This window comes from Rhagoletis pomonella, unplaced genomic scaffold (genome assembly GCF_013731165.1).
Source record: "Rhagoletis pomonella isolate Grant_MI unplaced genomic scaffold, Rhpom_1.0 Rhpom_scaffold_00004, whole genome shotgun sequence".
In the NCBI taxonomy this organism is placed as follows: Eukaryota; Metazoa; Arthropoda; class Insecta; order Diptera; family Tephritidae; genus Rhagoletis; species Rhagoletis pomonella.
Genome location: NW_023458558.1, coordinates 69,757,486 through 69,783,977, shown reverse-complemented (window position 1 = coordinate 69,783,977; position 26,492 = coordinate 69,757,486). Strand labels below are relative to the sequence as shown.

At 35.8% G+C, this 26,492-nt stretch overlaps 1 protein-coding gene across 6 annotated transcripts in view; it reads right to left on the bottom strand.

Moving 5' to 3' along the window:
- Positions 1 to 5,401: 5,401 nt before the first annotated feature.
- LOC118738045 (carcinine transporter) overlaps positions 5,402 to 26,492 on the bottom strand; it is a 43,508-nt gene continuing 22,417 nt past the window's right edge. For 2 of the 6 annotated variants that reach the window (XM_036468936.1, XM_036468937.1), the window contains 10 exons: positions 18,229 to 18,616; positions 17,760 to 17,872; positions 14,036 to 14,198; positions 13,594 to 13,770; positions 8,388 to 8,537; positions 7,440 to 7,667; positions 7,199 to 7,326; positions 7,042 to 7,128; positions 6,637 to 6,971; positions 5,402 to 5,625 (listed from right to left, as the gene is read on the bottom strand). In XM_036468936.1, the coding sequence (XP_036324829.1) occupies positions 5,533 to 5,625; positions 6,637 to 6,971; positions 7,042 to 7,128; positions 7,199 to 7,326; positions 7,440 to 7,667; positions 8,388 to 8,537; positions 13,594 to 13,770; positions 14,036 to 14,198; positions 17,760 to 17,872; positions 18,229 to 18,527 (1,773 nt within the window). In that variant the 5' untranslated portion in view covers positions 18,528 to 18,616 and the 3' untranslated portion in view covers positions 5,402 to 5,532. Of the gene's footprint in view, positions 5,626 to 6,328; positions 6,568 to 6,636; positions 6,972 to 7,041; positions 7,129 to 7,198; positions 7,327 to 7,439; positions 7,668 to 8,387; positions 8,538 to 13,593; positions 13,771 to 14,035; positions 14,199 to 17,759; positions 17,873 to 18,228; positions 18,617 to 22,376; positions 22,450 to 22,485; positions 22,759 to 26,492 lie in introns of those variants that run through there. The other 4 variants (XM_036468935.1, XM_036468938.1, XM_036468939.1 and 1 more) reach the window with 4 other exon arrangements.

Here is a 26,492-nt window from a genome sequence, read left to right as displayed (position 1 = left end):
CACATCCTTACGACTGGAAATCGAACAACAGTAGTGATCAGAAACGAATTTATCGTAAATATATTGAAAACGAGACAAATGCAATACCACGTATGTACAACATTTAGTAAAAAATCTCATTCACAAAAAAACGTATTTTATTAAACATTTTGGCATACAATTATTATTCGCTATTAATTCTACAGATTAGGCTACCCTTAAGTTACGGTAACTTAATTACATTTTTTTCTGTGTCACCTCATACATTGTACACTTTTTTGCATAGCGCATTTACGTCTCTGCAATCGCGTGAAAGAGTGAGAAAAGGTTCGCGTTTTCATCGTGGACAACAATTTTCCTCAAACATTCTTCCATGTGATTTTTTTCATTCGAATGCTGGCTGGGTTGAAACGCTTACACATATATATACATACATAAATATGTATATAGGTGTAATGGCACCTACATATGTGCAAAAGTTGGTGCGCGGTTCAAATGCGTATACAGTTGCTTTGTGTGGTTGGGGCGGCTCCGTTTGTGGTGTTGTATATTATTTAAGGAAATTACCCTCTCAGGCGGCTTTTCTCATCCTGTTAATAATTTAACTTTACTTTTTGCACCTTAAAGCGATAAGAAAATCGCTGGTTGTTCTATATGTATGTATGTCCTTATAAATTGTATAAATAATACATATCGTCACTACACAGGAATAAAGGCACGCTAGAGTTTTGACGGCGAAAAAAAGACGCATAAAAAATCGTACGAAAAAAGACGTATATGCATGGACGTACTTGAAAATTTGATTAAATATTAACGATTTCGTAAATAACTCACTCAGTTTTGAAGTTATTGTTTTACTAAAATTTTGCACATAACTGTATTTATTATCTATATATAAATACGCCTCAAGAAAATTTTGCAATCCCTTTTTTGAATTCCAATGAAACATACACCGATTTAAAGGATACAACTTCCTATAATTCAGAAATGATAATCCCGATACATAGGGGGTGTGGCATCTGACATATAGACTAAAATGTGAAAACCACTATATCTCCAGAACCAATTATGCTGGGGACCTGAAACTTCGCACAGATGCATAGATTGTAAATACCCTACATACGGTGAAATATGGTAGGTTCTGGAAAAGTGGGTGTGGCACTTATGGTAAAGGGAGCATGGCACCGCCCCATAAAAACTGAAATTCTAATATCGCTTATCTCTGGAACCGCTTATGCTAACGTCCTGAAATTTGACACAGCTGCATATGGTATCGAACCCGGAAAGTGTTCTCTGCAAAATATGTTTGGCAACACAGAAAGGAGATTTCGAATTAGTTAGGGTTATAATCCCTAAGCGGGGCCGAACTTATAGCGAAAAGTCATGTGTATTCGAAAGGGGGATGAGGAACCTCGCACACAAACTGCAATTCCCATATCGCTTATATCTGGAACCACTTATGATAAGATAAGATACGCCTACATCTATATACATATAAAAATGGTGTTTAAAAAAGTGTGTTTTCTTCCGTTATTTGGCGCAGGGATTGAGAGTAGTGATGGGCATGGGACTAAATATTAAGTTCCAATCCCGCCCATCCCGCAGTTTTTCGGTATAGATCTGCGGGCCCGGGGTCCCAAAATCAATCTCTAAAAAATTCGCATGTCTTTCAAATTAATTTTGAATAAAAAATTTTATGAAAGATCTGGCATCCCCCGATTATTTTGTTTTGCTTTGCTGTTCGTTTTCGTCTCAAGAAATTATAAAAAGTGCATGTTTCATACACAATTTTTAAGGAAGGTTTTCTGAATTTCCGGAGGATGTGGTTTTACTGGGAGTGTCGGGAAAGAGTTTGGTTCCGTCCCGCCCGCAAGGTTTTCACAGAACTTACCGATACCGCCCATCCCGGCCATTTCGAAATCAGTACCGCGGGTGCCGCCGACCCCGATAACCCGCGCCCATCTCTAACCCTTTCCCTGCATTTGTACAATATAATGTACATTTATTTTTTTGTAACTTGGAAGCGTGCTACTACAAACCTTATTAATATTTTTGAAAACAAATGAAACTTTATGTATATTTCAAAATCGAGAATGTTTCAAAAATATTTTTAGAATTTAATTTAAAAATATACCATTTTATTAAATTCCAGTGACACGCAAGTTGTGGTCATTTACTATACAAAAACAAGTAAGAGCAGCGCTGTCTTCGGCTATGCCGAAGGCTTCATACCTTTCATGAACATCTGCAAATTTTACTTTGACAGATTACTACTTTTGAATACATCTGCATACATCGATAGAGGAGTTACATACTTATATAAAAAATCGCATCTAAACAATCAGAGGTATAGAAGATATACTTTATATAGCACCAATCTAAGTGATTTTCACCGCTATGTGATCGGTATGTAAACCGGTAACACAATTTATTGGGTTTAGTTTCGTACATAAAGGAGATATATGGCAAAAACTGGTATCTTAACAATCAGTGCTATAGGAGATAAAGCTTATACAGCATAGATTTTGACGATTTTCTCAGTAGACTTTGTATTATTATTTATAAAATATCTTACGAAATTTATCGGTTTTAGCTGTTCAAATAAAGGAGTTTTACATTAAAATCCCATATCTGAACAATCAGATGTATGGAAGATATATGTTGTAGTCATCCGATCCTTGTTATTTTCACTGTAAGTATTCTGTTAATAATGAGTGAAAATGGTGCGAAATTTCATGTTCCTAGCTGCATAAATGGAGGAGTTATGATAAAAGACCTCATATCTGAACAATCAGTTGTATGGGGGCTGCAGGTTATAGTGACCCGATCTTTGTTATTTTCGCTGTAAGTCTTCTGTTGATAATGAGTGAAAACAGCGCGAAATTTCATGGTCCTAGCTACATAAATGGAGGAATTATAACGAAAAATCTCATATCTGAACAATCAGTTGTATGGGAGCTATAGGTTATAGTTACCCGATCTTTATAATTTTCACTGCAAGTTTTCTGTTGATAATTATTGAAAACAGTGCGGAATTTCATGTTCCTAGCTATATAAATGGAGGAGTTATAACGCAAAATTTTATATCTGAACAATCAGTTGTATGGGAGCTATAGGTTATAGTGACCCGATCTTTGTAATTTTCACTGTAAGTATTCTGTTGATAATGGGTGCCAGAATTGCAAAATTTCATGTTCGTAGCTGCATAAATGGAGAAGTTATAATGAAAAATCTCATATCTGAACAATCAGTTGTATGGGTGCTATATGTTATAGTGGTCCGATTCTTCCAGTTCCGACAAATGATTAATACATTATAAAAATACACCCACCTACCAAATTTGATCCGGATATCTCGAAAACTGAGAGACTAGATTGCATACAAACAGACAGACGGACAGACGGACAGACGGACATGGCTAAATCAACTCAGCTCGTTCTGATCATATAAGTATACATTTTCATGGGTCTATCTCTTTTTGTTCTGGTACTTACAAACATCGGACCAAAGTTATAATACCATTTCATGCTCATGAAAGGTATAAAAAAAGTGAAAGTCAAGTAAAATCGCTAATAAAAGCACATAGTATGAAAATATATGAAGCATTTCATCATATAAAAATGCTAGAATTAAACTATCATGATTTATGATTTATTTATGCACAATATATTGTACATTTACACTGAGAGGTTGTAAGTGTCTGTACAATATATTGTACAAACGTCCGCAAAGTTTGCAGTTGAACAGGCGAATAGGGTGGGGTTTGCCGTGGTTTTTAAAGAGCTCGTGCGCTATTGTTGCAGTAAAGGGTAGGTTTTTGATTTCTTGATCTACTGAAGGCAGAAAACCGGGAAGGTAATTGTATCCGAAATTTTTCAAAATGTCTTTGTAAAATTCTCTTCTCATGTAGAAAATTTAAAGATTTTTAATGCAAATCTTAACTAAATATACTTAACAAGATATAAAATATTCATCCCAACATATCTGCAGTAAAATTAATTATTTTGTGCATACATAAGTTAATTTTCAATGAAATAAAAGTTTTGTTCCGTCAATCTTAGTGAAATATTTATTAAGTTTTCTTGAGTGCTTTTAATCCTTTGCCGGCTTTTGTACAATATATTGCACAAATTTGAGGTAGCCCTAATAGCTACCCAAAACAACTTTTGATTTTTTTTTTTACTTTTGATATTATGAGGCTCTATGAACCTTGTAATTAAGAGGAAAAAATTTTATATGTATCAGGGACGGATTTGACGGGAAAGGGCTAATTGAAAGCTATCCGTAAAAGCTCACATTTGCTTCATCTTTCGAAAAAATAATCGCAACACAAAATTCCATGCATCTTGGTAGCCCAATCGTGTGATGCAAACATATAATTAATATATAATTTTGAAAAAAGCCGTGTAAAAATGCCGTTAGGAAAATAAATATTAAATTTTGTTTTACACCTTCGAGGTACTTAAACTTCACCGACTCTGATGAAAAGAAAGGGGTCATAAATGTTGGCAATTTAGTTTTAGTCCGAAGAGCTCTCAGACCAATATAATCGCAAAACGTATTTACAGCCTGAATGGGTATTTTTTAAACATAATAGTCAGTAAGGAGCTGTTAGGAATCTGATCTATACATAAAAACACATACGCATATTTGTCATAAAAAAATCTGAGGTTCCTTTCTCGGTCTAATTTCGACAGCTACGGAAGAAATTTGGCTTTAAATTAGGTACAAATTTTGGTGGTGGACTTCAAAATCGTCATTCGCATAAAGGAGTCTATACTGGTGATAAGCAAAATTTAAAAGTGTATGAAAAGTAATCGAATTTCGACAACTTGGCGATACTAGTTACCTTAATTATTCCTTAAAATTATCGAAATAGGTTCACTTTATCATATAGCTCCAATACAACTGATTACTCAGATATGTGTTTCTGCGCTATAACTCTAAATTCATATCTGAATAATAAATTGTTTGCATGCTATATGTTAAAGGGAACCCATACTAAATTTTTACCTGCTTAATTGGAGGAGTTATAACGCAAAAACCGTCTCTGAACAATCAGTTGTATGGGTGCTAGACGTTGTAGTGAACCGATTTCGATGATTTTAAGAGATAGTGAAACGTGTGCACAATTTTAGTAAAATACCTTCAATACTGAGGGAGTTTTTTTTTAATTTTTCAAATTTAAGCAAAGTTTCAAGTACTGCTATCTCGAAAAGTGAAGCCAATCGGGCTAAACTGGGGACGCCATTGAATTTATAAGGTTCCAAATAAGTAGGAGCAACTATGAGAACCCTTGTCACTTTTTCTAACAATTTATTTACCTAAACATAAATAAGTAAGCACTTCTTTATTAAGCGTTTTTAAAAAATGAAGTCCCGGGAGCTTTTTTACTTAAGTACTTAGTATTTACTAAAAGCAATTAAATTTTTTCATCCGCTAGTATATTTATAATATAGTTAAATAATAATTTGTTTGCAAAAAACCAACAATAACACAGATAATTAGTGTGAAATACTAATATTTAACAGTCTAATAACCGCTTAATGAGATTTAAGGAGCAAACTTTGTTTGATTGAGATGCACATCTTCGCCAGGCTGGGGCTTTTCTACTTTTGGAGGCGCCTTAGGTAAGCTAAAGAATTTCTGCGAATAAAATAAAAAATTTACGAAAAAGTATTAGTGGAATATATATTTTTTTTCGTAATTTTCAAGCTCAATAAAATTAAAAAGTATGATACTGAAAATATGTTTCTATTCTATTTCTAAAAACCTGAACTTCATTAGGTCAACAAATTCTCTTTTTGATGCTAACCTTTCTACTTTCCGTGAATTTGTGGATCTTGGAGTGATGTTTGACTCGGGGTTTGCCTATGTCAATAACATTAACTAAATATATTATCATTAAAACCTACTCTAATCTAGCCTTCCTTTGCCGCAATGGAAGGAACTCTAATGATCCGTATACCCGAATAATTTTATTTAATTCTTTAGTACGATCTAAATTGGAATATGCTCCTTTAAGCTGGAATCTGATCTATTCAACTTATTCCTATAGAATTGAAAAAGAGCAGCAGATTTTTATTCGTTTTGCTCTCAAACCACTTAATTTTCCTGTTCCTTTGTCACCCTATAGTGCCCGCTGTACATATGTTAATAGGGATGATGTCACTTCAATCGAGAAGAACCATTCATTTGCTGATGTTTATTTATGACACTGATGGGCACTGCCTTGCCTGCGGGCAAAGCTCTTTTAAGCTTTCTATACATTTTGTATAGGCGTGAGCAGAGTAAAAGCTCTCTCTGCCCAACGCTGATTTATGTTATCATTGCTGGTCTCTTTGATTGCCCGGAGCTACTTGAGCTGATAAGCTTAAACGTTCCGCGATGAACAATACGCTTTCAGTATCCATTTTATATCAAACTAATTAAAGCTAGTTACCATTGACCCCATTTGATTCAATTCAATCGAATATTTAATAGCCTTGTTCTAGATATTGCACTCCCGAGATCTTGTTTTGGCTCATTGATTGAATCGTTATATTCTTAGTCATACGTTTTTAGTTAGTTCAAACTTGTTAATCCAGTCTGTAGGTTTATATAATCATAGACTCAATAAATGAAATGAAGTAAAAGAGGTTGAAATAGCTGACTTACATCGTGTTTTCCGAAATGTCTCGCCTCTTCCAATGTGTCGGGCAATTTTTTATGTAGCGTCTCAGGCAGGAATAATGCTGCCATTCCTCCGACAAGGAACAATGTGGCAAGAATATAGTATGGCGCACGAATGTTGATAGTAGTGCCCAAATAAACGAGGTAGGGTGCAATAATACCGACAGCATTCGCTAGAATCGCCCCCAGCGCGATGCCCGTCTGCCGCATGCAGGTGGGGTAGATTTCCATACTTTGCAGATTGACTGTGAAGAAGGTGAGTGCGTTTAGAAACTTGATGAAGGTAGCCAGATATACAATGACCTTCTCATATTTGATATCTGAAAATTAAAACAGTACCTGTAGCGAAATTTCAACGCAAAAGAAAAGAGGGCGTTAGGATATTCATACCTGCGGCCAATAAAATTAACGGTACAGAAGCGCAAAACGACACAAGGAAAGACATGCTGTTTGTAAAACGCCTACCATATGTATCACCTAAACCAAAGAAGGGAAAATTAATTTGAGAAGTAAGAAATTTTTTTTTTTGGTGGAGGTTGGTACTTGCCCAAATATCTGCCCACTATGTAGGCGGGTATTTCGACCACGCTTTGTAGAAGAAAATTCAGGAACGGATTGCCGCCCATACGTGTACTGAACAAAAGGAGAGTAAAGTAAGACACCGCCACTACACACCTTAAAGAAAATAATTATATAAATATATTTAAAGCGTTCTTCAGCATAAATATCCTGTGACCCATTTCGCGTGGGAAATATGCAATTGTGCGAAAAAAGTACAGATGACCTACCAACTGAAGCCCATTATGGCGGTATTCCGTGTCAGATGCCAACCGCTGAAAAGAGACGCCATACCGTATGTCACCTCTTCCTCTTCTCTATTGGCATATATCTGTACCAGCTCCTTCTCGGTCAGGTCGAATTGGCGGCCATTAATTTTTGCAATTTTCTTAAATTGCGTGATCGCTTCACCGTAACGTTGTTTGCTAATCAACCAACGTGGCGACTCAATGATGTATCTGCGGAGAATTAATTTGCAAAAACAACTATTACTATCAAATCGAAGATTTAAAAAAATACAAAAGAAAAAATAAAACTGAGCAAAAACATGCACAATCTATCGAAGAAAAGCACAGTGCCGGTATAGCCATAGAACTCATATCAGTTCTATCAGTCTAGTGGGTAGACAAGTGCATTTAGAAACGGACGGAGACGGGTAGCGAGCCAAGAAATCGTGCATAGTCGAAATGGCGCCACGTAACAGCGGCAGCACGTGAAATTGAAACAATTGAATGAGTTTGATTGGATCCTGGATGGTGTTCGTCGGTTATGTGATGTGATGTGATACGCTCGATTGAAATTCACGGACGAAATCGATTTGAAAATGTACAAATGGACAGTTGTACTGACAAACTGTTGCAGAAATGGACCGTCTGCTACAAATAGAATAGTTGAATAGACTGAATGCGCGAGTAGATGCTGGTGCTACGTCTCCTGCAGCGGCCAGTTTTTCTTTATTGCCTCTACATGCACTTATGTATATGTAGATATACGTATACATATACATATGTATAAGAACCCAATCAATACGAAGGTTTTGATGCTGTGCGTCACGTCGTATGAGCAACTTCCCTTTATCTGCAGATAAACTCCGCACAATGTGGCACTGTGCTAGTGGCGCTCAAATTCCTTGTTTCTGCACTCATCGTACATCTATCGGATTTAATGTGTATACGTACTTGTAGAAAATTAAAACTAGTGCCGTCGGTATCGTTGTGATCCACATAAAGGCAGCCCAATCACGTAGCCACCAAAAAAGCAACGGCATAAATGTTGTTCCAATTGACCACCCAATGCTCTGGTAAATCGCAATAGCGCTACGGTCCTGCCTGTGAAATAAAAGAGTAAGAAAGTATGCACAACAATATGTTCATATATGCTGCATATACATATGTAGTATATCAAAGTATGTACATATTAGAGGGCTGCATGAATGCATTCAAAACGGCTTTTGAATTATTCATATACAAAACGAATGAATGATTTTGGCTTACAATTTTTTTGAATTTGAGTGAATAGCTGTTCTGATATTTGTTTTGAAATTACAATATTCAAACAAAGTGAAGATAAATTGAATTGAAATAAATGAACATTTTTTGTATGAATATCCAAAAATATTTTTTCTATGCACATATGTACAAACATACATATGTATGTATGTATGTATTACTGCCATATATATAATACTCCTATATTGGCAGTACGAGCTAGTACCGTCCGAAAACACTACAGTACAGATATATCAATAAACACGTACGAAAGAAAAGGAACACTTACGTTTATAAATAAACATGTACACAACACATATACAAAAACGGCATCGAAGTACACAATACATTGACAAAAACGGTACTAGACTGTCTCGCTTTGATTTCGGAATGCTAACACATTGAGAAGTAGCTTACTGCCAATATAGAATTATGACATATATGATTGCTGCGCTTCTTTTACATACGAAAAAACTTGTTTGTAGAAAAAAACTTTTACCGAAATGAGTTTGAATGATTTGAATGTTTTCCACTCATTCATTCACATTCTTCTATTTGAAGGTAGAAAATATAAAACAAAATGTATGTTCATAACTTACAAAATTCCAAACGCTAAGTGTTTTGTATGTGAAGTAAAATATTCAAATCTACTGTACTCTGTTTGGCTAGAAGTTTGAATAAATTCATGCAGCCCTCTAGTACATATACAGTATATTTTGCTTTGCTGCCTCTATGCTTAAGTGCACATTTAAGATACCTACCCCAAAATGCGCATCAAAAGCATTATTTTTAACATTTATAAGGAAACTGCTCCGATAGATGCATTCAACATACCTGCACATTGGCGACACCTGCCTTAAAAATTGTGTGACTAGTATCAATTATCAATGAAAGTATTACGTTTACCTGCACTGGCCCTACAATTACCTAATTTTACAACCTTTTATTTATTTTGCTCATCTCGCAGAACAACGAAAATGGCTATCAACTTATGTAGTTATATAGATAATTAGATAACATTCGGTAAAAATTTCGCTTGCAGTAATTTCTACATGGTAAGTGCTCCGCCAATATTTGGTTTCATAGGGATTCGGATACCTTCCTCATTGAAGTAGTAAAGAAAATTCGCTTAAGTGCCTTTTTCGGTTACGTGCACAAGTTTTTCGTGCAAAGAAGGATGTGCAGCTAAGCAAAATATACTGTACATAACTGAGCCGTGTTTTTTTGAAGGTGGCAGGAGAACATTTTTTCATATATCGAGATATTTAAGGGTTTGCATCTTTATGATTTTCAAAATATTGGCAAATGCTACCCAGTGCGAGTGATGTTTTTAACTCTCTAAACCTGTTAAATTGTATTATGCAATAATTGTTACTAAAACTTGAAAAGAAAATAAACGACTTTTTAGCTCCATATACCGGTTTCAAAAATTACATGCTATCAAAAATGAAGACAAGGTGGAAATTAAGTCCTCCGTTTTGTAGACATAAGTTTATTAAGAAATAATATCATAGTCTCGCAAAAATTATTGGCCCAGACAACTTTTAAAAATATATGGACAATTTTTTATTTTAATTGTTAACTGCTATATTTTTACCATAAGTATAGTAAGGTAGAATCACTGAGAGGCACTTTTGAAATTTTTGACGTTTCAAAGCAATTTAATTTTAAAATTGACTCACAAACTCACACACACATTTTCACTTTCCATCTCAATCAACAACAATTTTGAACAATTTCATTTGTTTATTTTAAATTTTTCACAAAATTTTCAATATGATTTTAAAATGGTGGCAAACTTCACACAAAAATTATGACCGACGAATGGAGAGAACGGTTCTACCATACTATATTTTTATCTGTTATTATCAGGGAACGGATTTTATGGAAATTGCCTTTTTTTCTACTAAAGAGATAGAGTATATTCGATCAAGAATGTCCACGATTTAGCTTTCCCTGATTCCATATATACCCATTTGATGTTGCCTTTTTTTTGCCTTTTTTAAGATATTTGCCTTTTTTGCATTTTTTAAGATATTTGCCTTTTTTTGGCTGTTTTAAGATATTTGCCTTTTTTTTGCCCTTTCTACCTTTAAAAAAGTGATTATAGCATTTACAATTTTTTTTTAAAGATTAAGAAATATACACATGCCCATATTCGAAAATTAGTATGTATAGAAAAACGCAGTGTGTAAGTAGTGAATACTTAAGCAAAAATAAATTTTGTAGTTTTCATGTCACTCTGTTGCGTGCTAAAATCTATCAACACAGTTGCTGATGTGCACAACTAACAACTGTTTTACTTCAATAGAGTTTGCCAGCCCTTATTGAAACAAAAAGTTATTCAGTGTAAAAACTAAAAAGGTAATGCCGAAGTCTAAAATTACCAAGAGTTTAAAAATTCACACTCTGATTGCCGAGTTTGGTTCGGATGTATTTTGTACTGATGGGACCGTTTTATTTTGCAATATTTGTTCAGTAAAAGTTAATCACGAAAAAAAATATTATATACAGCAGCATATTAAAAGTGAAAAACATATAAAAGGATTACAAATAAAGAAAAACAAGACCCAAATGATAGCACCATTTGTGGAAAAGAATGTATTTTACGCAGATATTACTAAAATGATGATTGCATGCGGAATTCCACTTTATAAATTGAAGAGTGTGGAATTCAAATCATTCTTTGAAAAATACGTTCAGAAATCCCTTCCCGATGAATCAACTCTTAGAAAAAATTACGTGAAGGATTGTTACGAGTCCGTTTTGCAGAAAATTCGTTTAGAAATAGGAGAAAGCCCCATCTTTGTGTCCATCGATGAAAGTACAGATAAGGCAGGCCGCAGTGTAACCAACGTTATTGTTGGACCGTTGCGTGAAAGCGGACGCGGCTATCTCTTGACGGTGGAGGTGTTGGATAAGGTGAACTCATCAACAATCGCAACATTGTTTGATGATTCTATGCACATTTTATGGCCAATAGGATTCCAACGTGAAAAAGTGTTGGTATTTGTGACTGATGCAGCACCCTACATGAAGAAAAGTGCGTCATCATTGAAGCTGCTTTATCCTAATATGATTCATATCACCTGCGTCGCACATGGCGTACACCGGGTCTGCGAATCTCTACGCTCGAAGTACTCAGATGTTGACGTCTTAATTTCAAACTTAAAAAAAGTTTTCTTGAAAAGCCCATTCAGGGTGGCAGTTTTCAAAGAAATGGAACCCAATCTTCCTCTGCCTCCTCAGCCGGTATGTCAAGATAAATTGCTATTGTTGTTAATTTTAATTATAATTAATTATATGATTCCATCAAAAGAATAATTGACCAAATAACGGCCGATGCAGCATGTGTCAGTTTCTCGAAGCAATTGTTGAGCAAAAAATCGGTTCAGGGGAATTTGATATATATAAAATGCAATTTCGGTTTTCTTTTAGAGGAAAAAGTTTTCGAACGTCTACAGAAAACAGGTTGTGGAAAACCAAATTCTCAGTAAAAAATTAATAATTCACATACACTTTTTATGTAATTGTAGGAACTCCAGTTGGTGAGGTATTAAATATTTTGGATAACATTGAGAAGCGGCTTATAGAAGCGCAGGGACCTATTGCCAAATTGGTGTTGGAAAAATTCAAAGCCGTTTTCTCAGCTAACTTAGGCTTGGAGACAATAAGGGGTGTGGATAAAACTGTTAAGGGCGAGGCAAACGCCCTTATTCCTGATAATATGGACGTTTCAAACGTTCCATGTTTAAATTGGGCGCCGCTTGTATCAACTTACGTCGAGCACACATTTAGTACATTCAAGGCTTTTCTTCGCGAAAATCGAATGAAAATGCTGCCAGAAAACTTCAAAATGCATCTTGTGGTTCAATGTTACTAGAACTATACAGATTAAAGTTTTATGAGTTAGAAACTCGAAAGGATAAAATAGTCAAAGATTCAAAGTACAAATTTTTCATATAATTAAATTAGTTCATAGTTTTTCTCTTTTTACTTGTAATATAAACATTTCTAATATAAATGTATTTTTTGATTGTTCTTCGTATTTTCTGTCTTTTTTTAGTGCCTTTTCCTGCCTTTTTCGCTATTTTGTTTTGCCTTTTTTTGCCTTTTTTGCAACACCTATTGCCTATTCCTGCCTTTTTCACTATTTTATTTTGCCTTTTCCATCCTATTTCGTTATTTTATCTTGCCTTTTTTATAGGTTTTTAGGTCCTAAAAATCCGTTCCCTGTGTATGGGTAACATTCCCACGTAGTCATCTATAGTATAAAGGAAAGTCGAGATTTTTCGTACGGGGTAATCTCGATAACTACTGAATGGATTTTGACAAGATTTTCCCTAATATCCTCTGTATCAATAGTAGAGTGACCAATTTTATTTACAATTTTAATAGAGATGCCACCTGTCTAAAAAACTATAAGATCCGCACCGTACGTTGGTCTCTAGAAAATCACTAATATATAATTTTTTAATAGGGTTGCCACGTATTAAGAAATTACTATGTTCAATCCTAGTAAGCGTAGGCGTCAGTTCTGCACCGGCACTGTCAAATGAAAAGACTTAGCCTCTAGATGTGTAATAATGTATTATTTTTCTGAGTAGGGTTGCTACCTGTTTAAAACTATAAGATCTTCACCACTCGTTGGATAAAACATATATATGTATATATTTTTAAGCTATAATAATGGAAAAACATGTTAAGTAATATACGATATCTTTCTCCAAATATGTAAATGTACATACATATGCATATATTCCGCCCGTGCCGAAGCCTTGGGTGAAATCATCAGCCCTAGTATGCATGTATGTATGTTTACACTCCATTAGCATGTTCATTATGAGTTCAATAAAGTTTGCTTGGTGATAATTGTTTTATATAGCATTCCACTTACTCTCTTGATATTTCCATGCCAATAATCTGTGGCGATTGAAACAAACTATTCACCGCGAATCCAGTTAATCCCGTGCAGAATAGGAACACCCAATATAAGTTGGTTGTTAATATGGAGAATGACCGTCCCAGCGCACAGAACGCAATGCTGATGTAGTAAACAAAGCGACGTCCATAACTAAAGCAAAGTAATAGAAAAAACATGGAAGCATTGAAAATAATAGTCAACATTGTAAAGAAAATAGAAAACTTAAGTAGTTGAGGCTGCAGTTTAGCTGAGCTACATCAGCGGAAAACCCATTTTCAATTACTCGCTGGCTGATGCGCTCGACTTTTTATTTCAGTTAAATCCAGTTGGAGCCATCAACTAACCGGTCATCCGCTGTCATTGGCGGTGCCTCATGAGCAGTGCTAGCAATGGTGCAATGCGTTACTGTACTTACACGTCACCCATTTGTCCCAGCACAAATGATCCGACACCTTCTGCCACGCGTCCCACAACAAATGCGTTCGTTACATACAAACTTCTGGAGCAAACCCAGTTCTCCTTGCTCGGGATGGTGTCATCGTACCACGTTCGATCATAACTCCAGCCATTCTGGCAAGCTGAAAAATATATAAGGAAGTATGGGAAGGATGCATAAATGGTGTAGCAGAAGCCAACAATCACCAGCAAATGTATGTGAATGCGAGTGGAAGGAGAAGTGGTAAATGTGGGTGAAGTAGTGAGATGAATATGGTGAAGGATGACGGCATGCAGTCAGAGGCGTTAGACTAGTTGTCTCCACGGTATGCGCCAAGCGTCTGGGTAGCTATGTATATCTCTAGGTTTAGCTGTATGCGAGCATCTTTGACTGTTTGTTAGTTGCATTTCTCAGATTACAGCAAAATTAAGGCAAACCAATTCGATCCAAGACACTGCGTCACAAAACTAAACTTAACCAAACCAAACTAAACTGAAGCCAAAATGAAATTAAATGAATTAGAAAACCGAAGAAAAGTTTTGTCGAAGGGAGTTGAAGCGAACGTAGAATTGGATGTGGAAGTGAAAGGAAATCGCATCGCTGTTGTAAGTGAAACGCATTAAAGTGCAAAGTTGTAAAAAGTTATGCCCAAGCAAATGGAAAAGTTACTTTACATCGTCACACTCAGGCTTTCTCGTTTCTTTATTCTGCAAGTGATGTAAGGGGGCTTTAAAATGCTTCTCTCCCCCGTTACAGTGCAAAGTTGTCTTTCCTGCTCATTGATTTATTTTGCTACTGCACTTCTGCACTCGGTTTGTTGATTCTTTTTACGATATGGTGTGGCTCAGTTTTTTAGGCTATTGCCATGAATTGTAACTCTGAATATTGCAAAATAATAATAATTTGAGAACTAAAAATTTTGAACTCTTGGAGTACTTTTCATACATTTTTCCTAGCGCTAGACATTCTCCGTACGCAAGTCATTAATATGCCCAACAAAACTGGGAAGAATAAATTAAGTACGACAATAAACAATAACCGTTGAATTTCTGAAATCTTCACATTTGTATATAGATGGCTGAGGGGAAGATCAACCTATTTCGGCAGTCAGTCCGAAAATGCTCTATTTAAGAAAACTTTTCAAGAACGCCCTACTTCAGAATTTGATTTAAAAATGCCCTATCTCAGAATTTGGTTCAAAAACGCTCTATCTCAAACGAAATTACATTGAAAATGTGCTGAGATGGGCATTTTTGAACCGAACTCTGAGATAGGGCATTTTTCTACAAAATTGTAAAATAAGGCGCGACACCAGTTCCTTGAAAATTTTGTAATTTCAGCATTTTAAAGACTTTTCTTAAAAAAACCTTTAACTAACCGACAACTTTTCATTTCAAATGGGATATTAGCCATGTTCGCACAAAAGAGCTATCTTCTCACTCATTTCTTTTCCTCAAATCTATGCCATAAATTCAGAAACATGTTGTAGTTTAGTTGGTTTTTTTTTTTCAGCTAGCCTTCCAGCTAGTTGTCCGCTCTACTGGTGAATATTTTATGGTTGGCTATTTTCGCACATCGCCAGAAGTCAAACGCTTTTTCTTTTTGCAATATGGAAATTGAAAAATTTCTTGCTTTTCTCGCGCACTATAAATCAATTTGCTGAAATTGTTAGACTGTTAGATTGCCAATGTGTGAATGACTCTCAAAACCATACACATACTTCTATATGTAACTATATGGATATGAATTTACCCAGTTGGAAACCGAAACCAGAGAAATATCTTTCCAATTGCAGGCGTTTCAAGAAAGTGAAATTATTTTATTTCTTTCTCTTCTAGCATAGCTGTCATCATGACATTCGTATGTTACTATCAGCTACTAGTATACGCAGACAGAATCGAGTTATTTCTCTTCTACTTAGGCGAAAAAAGCATATGACCTTACGATGTCTCTACAGCAGCTATATTAAGGAGCGCACATTCGGCGCTGGATTTATCCTGGGAGAAAAAATTATTCGCCGAGTACTGTCGGTCACACCTTTGATCGAGCATCTCGCCGAAATCTGTATCAAATCAAGATTATTCAACATATCGCAGATTTGAGTACACGTTCCGGGGAAAGAACCATAAGCGCTTGGAAGGGATTTTTGGTTCCAACGTCGGACAATTTATTTTAAACGACAAACATCCGATAACGTTCTGTGGCTTATCGAACTCTGCGGCGCTTCCTTCGTTCGTAAAGCATGACACAAGCGACAAGCTGCATTTTATTTATTTCTCTAGCAGTGTTACAACAAGCCATAGGCATGGGCCTTATGTCACCCCTCCTTGAGGAACACCATCAGATCCGTCAATCTTTGGAAGAACCTGTCCGAGACGTTCAATGCCAATTTATTGGACGGCTTCCTATCATCCAGCTTCTTTAATTTTATGCTAAATAATATTATTATGTATATCAACCTCAGCAATCTCACCGTTTGTTCTGCCTTTTCCAAGTTGGATATTGAAGGAAATTGCAGGGCTTTGGAGGTGAATGGAGCCAAGACTAAATATTTTCTGTTATCGACACGTTTCCGTCCATCCAGCCTTGAAAGTATTGAACGTGGTATTCGCTGGTGAAATCAGAGGAAGAGGAAAGCTTCACATACAATGGAAAGACCAGGTGGAAAAGAACTTGGCTTCACTAGGCATTTCGAATTATGATCACTTGGTGTTCTTTATTGAACTCCATTAAATTCGCTTAAGCGGTTCAAGCGGAAGAAAAAATGCTCTTAAACAAATCTTGTCCCATTTGAAGACGCGTTACCAGGATAATTAAATATGGTCTGTAACTTGTACTTAAATGGTATTATTTTTACTTTTAATTCAATAACACTGAGACGATTGAGTTATCTATATCTGCTCGTTTTGTGAACTACATGAAACATTCCTAAAGGGGTTTGGAATCCAAATGCAGTCTGTTATATTTGCTATATACTATAAATATATACATACATATGTATGTCTGTTGCTAGAAGCAATTGAATTTCATAGAATAAACGCTCAGTTAGTGTAGCTTTAACTTCACTTACCGTAAGAAATAGCCAAATTACTCAACACGTCAACTTAAGCCAGATGCGAAAATATTTTGTTTTTGTATTCTCTTCATCAACTGCTTAATAATGCCGCATCAAAACCAAAACATGCGAAAAAATTTTTGCGCACATTTACTTTTAAAAACTTTAAAAACGAAAATCTGGCAAGAATCGCTTGGGTATAAAAATCTACAGGTCCGTACGTTTAATTCGAAAAGTTAAGTTTTAACTAACCGCTACCACTGTTTTTCATATTATTTACTTAGCTCAACTTAGTTTAAAGTCATATTTTGGTCAAACCGTTTGGCAGCGATTCAAGACTTAATTTACCGTAAGGAATCGTAAGAACATGTAGACTTTAGATTCTTAAATTGCGACCTTACGGAAATTGAGAGCGGTGGGAGAATCGGGCTTGCCAGATGTTCGTTTTGTATTTATAAAAATAAATGATGTGGCATTGTAGACGACGAACTGTCAATCAGCTGGAAAATGAATTACAAAAGCAAACTATTATTGAGCAATCTTTAAGGATTTCTTACGTTAAGTTACGTCTGGACTAACTAAGCTTTATATACGTAGCATAAATGTACATACGTATGAATGTAAATTAAGTTTGCAGGTATTACTCACCTGTTACATTTGACTTGGTTTTATTCCAATGCCGCCAATCGATGATTTCCGTAAAATTTGCATTATACATTTCACAGCTACTGTGTGTGCTGGTACCGCGATTATCCTTCTGCCTGTGTAAACACCATAGCAATTTATACACACATACATTTGCGTGTATGTTCATGAAATTATATAGATGTGTGGGTGTAATTGTTACCGGAAATGCAAATACAAATAAAAGGATTGAGTTTAAATTTTAATTCCTATCCTGGGAACGACTTATTAAAAATACTATAAACGCGAACAACAATACGCCTTGTTCTTCCTCAAATAATTCTGATGCGATGAGCAACTTAAATTTTTCCTTCGAAATGAAAATGTCTTAGTTCAAATAATTTCTTGTTCAAGTTATTTCTTGTTGTTTTAACTTTTTTTCATCGGTATGTTCATTTGCTCTTACCTTAATAGCATTAAAAAAATTACTTACGTTGGCAGTGTAAGACGTCGCCACTCATCCAGCGTGTAGTTGGTTAGTTCTTGGCCCGGCACGGTGCACCAGTGTTCCGGAATATCGAGCGCCAATATGATATTCATAAATACCATCGCTCCAGCGGAGGCAAAAGCCAACACGAATATCATGTTGTAAATCAATTGAAAGCGCCCATGGTTTCCGGCGCTTTCCATGATCTTCTGAAATGGATCATTCGCTTCGGACTCATCAATTTCGTCGCCATCAGCTGTTGGTAGGTTTTTGTTGACATCGCCATTTTTCTTTTCATCTGACATGGCTGGTGTGTGTGTATGTGCGTATGGGCAATTAGCTTAAATTTGCTGAAGTAGCTAACGATTATAGAGGCACAACTGCCAACTGTATTCTGAAAACATTGTTTTCATGTATTTAAGCGATAAGTCGTGCAATAAAATTTTAGTGTATTAGATTAGGTAATTGAAGTATATGATGGGAGGACTTTAATAAGTTTATTGCATTTGCATTAATTTAAGTGTTTTATTATTTGTTGTCACTTCAATCCTTACATTTTTATGTAAGCACACTGTGCAGTGATTTTATGAAGAAACTTTTATTGCTTATATATATGTACATATATGTTACCGGCCAAACCCGAACTTGGGACAAACAGGTCTTTCCTAGGCCAAACTAGTTCTACTTAGATCCGATACATCCGTTCAACACGGAAACAATATGCACGCTACAATATTGTGGAATGATTAGCTGGAGTTGGATTCGCGGCCGAAGACCGCCTATGCTGGAAGGTGTTCTGCGTAAAAATACTGTGGCGCCTGATCTAGTTTAGCTTAGGCAAAACTAGATTGTCCTAAGATCGTGTTTGGACGGTAACTTATGTTTTAAGCTCGGAACACTTTGACGACAGCAAGCGACAAGCAGCATCTGTCAAATTTTAAATACACACGTTCTTACGGACACAATTATTTTGACGACAGCACGACATCTTGGCTGCAGGACTGCAATTGTCGACGTCGCCAAATTAAATCTATTTCTAATTTTATAATAATAATAATAATTTTGCCGGCGACAATGAGTAGATGTAGTGCTGCAAAATTAAATTGTCGCAAAATTAATCACATATTCTTGATTGTTCATGTTGTTCTTATTTACTTAAATAAAAATACACAATTTGTGAAATAAATATACCAAAATGTAAAACTTTAAAATCAGCTATTTGCTATGTCGCTGAGGTCTTCAAAATGTTTAAGAAGCTGGCTTCAAGGCGACATTTGTCGACAAAATGATGTCGCTGTCGTTACGTCGTGAATTTGCAGTCGTCAAAGTGTTCCGAGCTTTACATAAATTCTAAGGCAACGCCTTATTCCCACCGAAATAGTAATTGTACAGAGACAAATTAAAAATCAAATTAAAGTGCCCGATCTGAAACTTTGAATAAATATTTTAGATTTAAGATTCATGAATTTCATTGGTATATTTACGCGTCTAGATTGAATTTTACATTGATCAAGGCATTTCTGCTACGTTAAATTCTATAGGCAACAACAATAAATAAAATAAAATAAATTAAATTTATCCCCAACTGTAGCTGATATTGTCTTAGACAAAATACTGGATGATAGTATCGCTGAACTTAGATCCAAGGGCATATATATAAAATACATAAACAAATATGTAGATGATATATTTGCCATAATTAAGAAAACGGACGTGGAGGTTATACTAAAAGAATTTAACGCACAACATACAAAAATTAAATTCACAGCGGAAGAGGAAAAAAATAAGAGATTAGCCTTCCTAGATGTTGAAATCCATCGAGATAATAATCAGATTAGAGTGAATTGGTATTCGAAAGCTGTAGCCTCATCTAGGATGATAAATTTTCATTCAAATCACCCATGGAGTCAAAAGAAAAATACTGCCATAAACTTAATTGAAAAAATTTATAGTCAGCGACCAGGAGTTCAGAAAAGAGAACAAGCAGAAAATGAAAACCATCTTATATAAAAACGGATACCCTAGCGCGCTCATAGAAAGATTCATAGCAACAACAATTAACAAACTAGAAGGAGCGAACAACAATATGAAAAATAAAAATGATAATAGAATATTTACTGGCATAACATACATACCAGGTTTAACGGACAACAAATCGCTAAGAAAATTTATACATAACGAAACAATAAGTTTTGCGCATCGACCGCATCGCACACTCAACACAGTTTTTACCAAAACAAAAGACAAAATAAACAAAGAACAACAACACAACGTCATATATGAGATTCAATGCAATGGCAAAGCTGACGAACGCTGCAGCAAGGTATACATAGGAACGACGAAGCGAGCTTTAGGAGTCAGAATCAACGAGCACAAAACAGACGCGAAAAATAGAAAGATGACAACTGCATTAGCCCAGCACCTGACAAAAAGCGAGCACACAGCGGATTTTGATAATGCAAGAATAGTAGACATCGAGAGGAAAACAAAGAAAAGGATGACATTAGAAGGGCTTCGAATACAGCAACAAATACACTGTGCAATGAATTACAAAGAAGATGTAGATAATATAAATTGCGCATACACAGCGATAATAGCGAGTAATAGACGAACAGCTGGGATAAAGTATTGATGTATTTAAATGTTAAGTGTTAATTTAAAAATGTGATGTCCATAAAATAATTAATGTGATTTTATGTTATTATATGTTAAGGTATGTTTGAAAAACATGTTTTGGTATACACGTTTGTTAATTATGTTTTCTTGTAAAAATAAATAGACTCCCTGAGGAAGACACAATAATGTGTCGAAACGCGTAGGAGGCAGAAAAGAAAAACCAACGTTTTTGCTTTAAAATCAACGGCCGAAAAGCTCCAAATATACAAATCGTAAAATAAATTAAATTTAAAACTCACTCTCGCACACACATTCTCATTTTTAATTTCAAACAACAACGATTTTGACCAATTAAGCCAGTTTTTCAATGCTCGGTACTGGTTTAAATTTAGTTTAGTTTAAACGCTCGAACTGGGTAGTTAAACCTTGCTTTAGTGGGCACGAAAAAAATATGGACGCCATATTATACATACATATGCACCATATTAAAACACCCCCCGTGGGTCCGCCACTGACTGACACATAGTTTAACTCCCAAAACCCCCGATTTTTTTTCGTGCCCAAGGTAATAAAGCATCGTTTAACATCTTTTCACTGAAGATTTGTTGAGTTATTTTAACGCACTGCTCAGTGCATTTTCTCACTAGACGACATTCGTTCAACATGCGAAGCATTCCTGGACAGACTCGATGTTATTATTCGCGCTAAAGATGTCAAAACATCATAATATGGGTATCAAATGGAAGATATTTTACAGATCCCCAATTAAAAAATATTTTTAATAGGTTGCCACAGTTCAAACTAAGATCGTAGCATTACTTAAACACATAAATACATAAACCAAAGCTATTAAAAAAAAACGAGAAAACAAGGTTATGTAATTTTTACAAGATTTTAATTCCTTAAAGTCATTGATTATACATATTTATACACACATACATTGTTCGACATATCTATCATTGGACCAAATTCAAACTGATGTGGTTTGCCACTTATGCTTATTTATTAATTTTTAAGATATTTCCAAATAACACCACAGTTCATTCCCTACGAAATACCATACAAACCTAAGCTTAAAATGTTTTAGAACACTGAAAAAAATCATCAAATTTTTATCAAAATATCAAACTTTCGGAAGTGTTTATAGCCCATACAGTTTTAGTGTAATAATGTGCAGGTTTCAAGTGGCTAAAAGTTACCGTTGATTTTTAAGAATTTTTTCGGCCGGACATGATGCGGGAGCACATAAAAGGGGAAAATTATAAGTAAAAGGGTAAATGGGGTACGAAAAATTTAGGTACTTAGGCGGGGAGGTACTTAAGAGAGGCATTTTCTTCAGATTACATTAAAATATTCACGGTGCCCAAAAATGTTGGTTACTTAAGCCGGTTAGCTACTTAAGCGGGTTTCACTGTAATATTTTTCTCTTGTGACACTACTTGATCAATATGCTTACTGTACTGCAACGAATCTTCCAAACCCTTTCAAATGTTTCGGAAACTCAATCGGATATTAATATTTCTAAGCATTATTATTACTTTGGAAACTTTAAAGATTATTCCAAAAGCACCATTGATTTAATCAGTTATACTTCATCATTTTCGCACGATTATGGTTATTTACAGGCTTATAACTAACTACATATACCGTGAATTATTTAGTGCCGTATCACTATTCCAAACATAAAAGTTGGATAATGATGCGCGTTCAACGATCGATGCACGTATAAACATTCACTGAATTATGTCGATCTAAATTGTCGTTTTATTTTAGGTTGGATTACATTTCATCTAATGAAGATTCTACCGATATTTGATGTTGGTTTGTTAAATGCTGAAGTTAATCTGACATGAAAATATAAGACTGCCAAGAATTAAAATCAAGTTATCACGACATGGTAATGTAATTATGGTGATAAAACAAAATCATTTGCTTGATAGGCTACATATGTCTGTACAAATGTTGATTACTTTACTATCGCAGCATGATAACAGTAACATGTTTACCTATCAGTTTGGCCACATGCATATACATATATGTACTGTATACCTATATGGCGATACATAGACAATGCTTACTGGTTCCACTGCCCGCTACAATTGTATTTATAATCAGAAGTAATTAAAAATAGGTATCAAAACAAAGCGATTCACGTGCTTGGTGTCAGAAGAGAGCGTAGGAGAGAGCGGAGTACACATTATGGAAGCATTCAGTATGCGGTTTACAATGTGGATTAACTTGAGGAGACGGCTACCATAAACGGAGATAACTAATCAACAGGAATAAACAAATCCCATTTGAACAAGGAAATATGTATAAGTTCGGGCGAAACCGCACAAGTCAATCAGATTATTTTTACCTTCCTTTTATTAGCTCGGGATGTAACTATGTAATATTGATGCGCCTAAAAGATGCAGCGATTTCTATTCTCAAGTTACATACCTAATTACAGTACGAATGGCAATATTAATCGGGAGGTTTTAGGTTTTTAAGCTATAATTTTATTATGTTGCAAAAAAGAGACTGCTAGGCAAACGAAGTTTTTATATCCTTCTGCCCGAGTGCGATCGGGTATAACAAATAGAAAATGTTGTAGAGGTAGCGTAGGGTTGCATATACACGTGTGTGAATAGGGCTTAGGGTTTATACGCGTAGGGCGTGAGTAGGCCTTAGGCGTTACACATGTCGTATGCTAAGTACCTAGACCTTAAGATTATTTATAATCCTAGCGAGTAAGAGGAATAGCTGTAACCCTAGCGAGTAAGTACCGCTTGTTATCTTTGAATAAAAGAATAAAGATTCATTCGACGTTAACTGTGAAACCACACGGCTGGTCATTTGTGAGTGCGGTCGTCAATTCAGAGGTAAACGTGACGTTTTTCATCAGAAGTGGTCTTGAACCCATCCAATCTAGAAAGTAAATTTTAAAACCCGAAAATGAATCCGGAAAGCATAAGTGCCGAGAAGTATACGCTTCTCCAGTTGAAAGCGTGGTGTACGGCGGTTGGCCTTAACGCGAGCGGGGCCAAAGCTTCCCTCGCTGCACGGCTTAATGACCTCTCGGCTGAGGCACGCGGACTATGCCCAGGGGATACCGAGACTGGAGATGAAATCATTGAAGTACTGGAGATTGGAAGTGGCGAAGTTTCGGAAAGTCTTGACGACAACGGTGCGGTGAAAAAAGGTGCGACTAGCAAAGGCGCGAATAACCGTAGAGGTGCAAGTATCGGAAATGAAGCGAACGACAGCGGTACGAGTAATAGAAAAGTAGCGGATAACAAAGGTGCGGACAAGGACAATGGCGCGAAAACGGGTAAATACCCAGATAACGGCAACGGGGCGAACAACGTTAATACGGGGAATTTCAAAGGTGCGATTAATACTGGTGGTAAAAGTGGTAACGGTGAGCAGCATCAGCAAGAAAATAACGGGTCGATGCGCCTACGTAGCGGAAGATTTGACCACCAGATATTAGGCCGGGAAATCGTGTGTAACCCCAGCAACACAGTCAGTGCGCCAAACTTGTCCAACGATGCAGACAAAATAAAGTTGCTAGAAAGTCAGATTAAGCTACTCGAATTGAAATTGGAGTTAGAGAGAGAGAAAAGTAAGACGGTCGTTACGGCAAGCAACACGAAACCCGAAGCTCCGTTTGAAACCCTGAAGGAATTGGTTGCAGATTATGATGGTGTCGACGATTTTGGTACATGGTGGTCCCAATTGCTGTATTTTCAACAAATGATGAAAGTTAGTGACGAAGCATTGGGAATAATCGTCCGCCTAAAGTTGTCGTGGTACAACACAAACTTGATGTTTACGAGGAGCGTTTGTAAAGTACTCGCTGAGTTAGCAGCAATAATAGCGTAAAAAGACAACATACTAAGTGTACGCAGAAAATTTGAAAGGCGCTATTGGAAATTCGGTGAATTCTTCGGGAATTATTCCAACGACAAACGACTCCTAAGCAGCGGCCTTAACCTCAGCAAAGAAGAGTTCGTCGAGTATTTGGGAGACGGAATTCCAGATAGGCAGTTGCAAATCCAGACAAAAATGCAGAACTTTAAAACTGCCAACGAGGTCGTTAGAGCATTTCGCACAATCGAGTTGCCAAAACGAAACATTTTGAAAACTATCTCCCTTACTAGTAGTATATTGATAACAGAAAAGGTGTTAGCGAAAACAGTGCGTGCGATAAAATTAGTGAAGCTATAAGCGAAATACTAGGAATGGAAATAAATTATACAGACAAAGTTGAGTATGTGGTTGGAGATAAAATTAGTAGTAAAGATAAAGAACGTTTTCAGGAGTTGTTTCGCAAAGAATACCTATGTGCGGAACGGCCAACTATACCCAGTGTTAAAAAAGAAATGCGTTTGGTTTTGGAAGACAATAAGCCGTTCAGCTGTGCTCCTAGGAGGTTGTCATACAATGAAAATTTGGAACTGCAAAAAATATTAGATGATTATTTAGCAAAAGAGAATATACGCCCATGGGCGTCGCTACGTAGGGGCAGGGGGGGAGGCTCGAGCCCCCCTCTAGACTTTGAAGTTTACCTTATATGTAGGTATAAAATCTTCGATTATTACCGCAGCGACCACAAAATTGTAGTTGCCAATATAGCAACTCAGTTGCCAGCATGCAGTTGCCATCTGTAAACCCATTTCAGCCAGTGGCCACCCAACTGAAGTTCGGTTGCCATATGCCTAAGTCGGCTCAGCTCGATGTTCTGGTCACATATGTACATAAGTACACATTTTCATGAGTATATCTCTTCTTATTCTGGTACTTACAAATATCGGACCAAAGTTATAATACCATTACATGCTCATGAAAGGTATAGTTTTCAGATTTCAAATATAAATTCAAACATTTTCTTAACTTCTTCCCAGCGTATCTATTAAAATGTAATTTTCAAAAATTTCATGCATTGCTATGCCATGTCATTCCATCTCAAACATATTATTATAGCATGTCATTTGCTTCTTAGCTCAGCTGTTGTTTGCTGTTGTGTTTCTGCAGCATATTTTTAATACTGTTTAATCCTGCCTTGTATCTAAATGTATATCGATTTTTAATTAGATAATTGTTTAATAAATTTTACTATAGTAGGAGCTTGCAAAATTCGGAAAATCTCTTCCCGTATATTCAATGTAAATAATAATGCTGAATATGTCACATGTGTTTCTTTTGTTGACATGCATGATTTGATTTGAATTTATTCGGCAATGTCTTCATATATCACTTTTAAACATGTATGTATAAGCGACATGATATAAACTGGCACTTGCATGATGTGTTACATGTCGCTATGTTTTGTAGTTCAGGCCTTTAGTATCTATATATAATCGCTCAGTCATACGACTTAGTTAGGCCGATCTGTAGCAGCGACAGAATTGAGCTATATATCAAACTAAAGTGCGAGCTGCAGTTGCAGTTGACCGTGTTTGTCAAAAAAGTAAAAAGCGGCAGAAAAGTCGATAGTGAGAAATATAACCTATTGAAAAATATTAGCCATATTTTCATGGAATTGAGATTCGGAAAAGTTATTAGGTATTATTCATAGTTTTGAAATATCTTTCACGAAAGCAAAAAATAAAAATAGCTGTGATCCCTTTATTTTTTAAACACCTTGGATATCACTGACCATTAAAAAG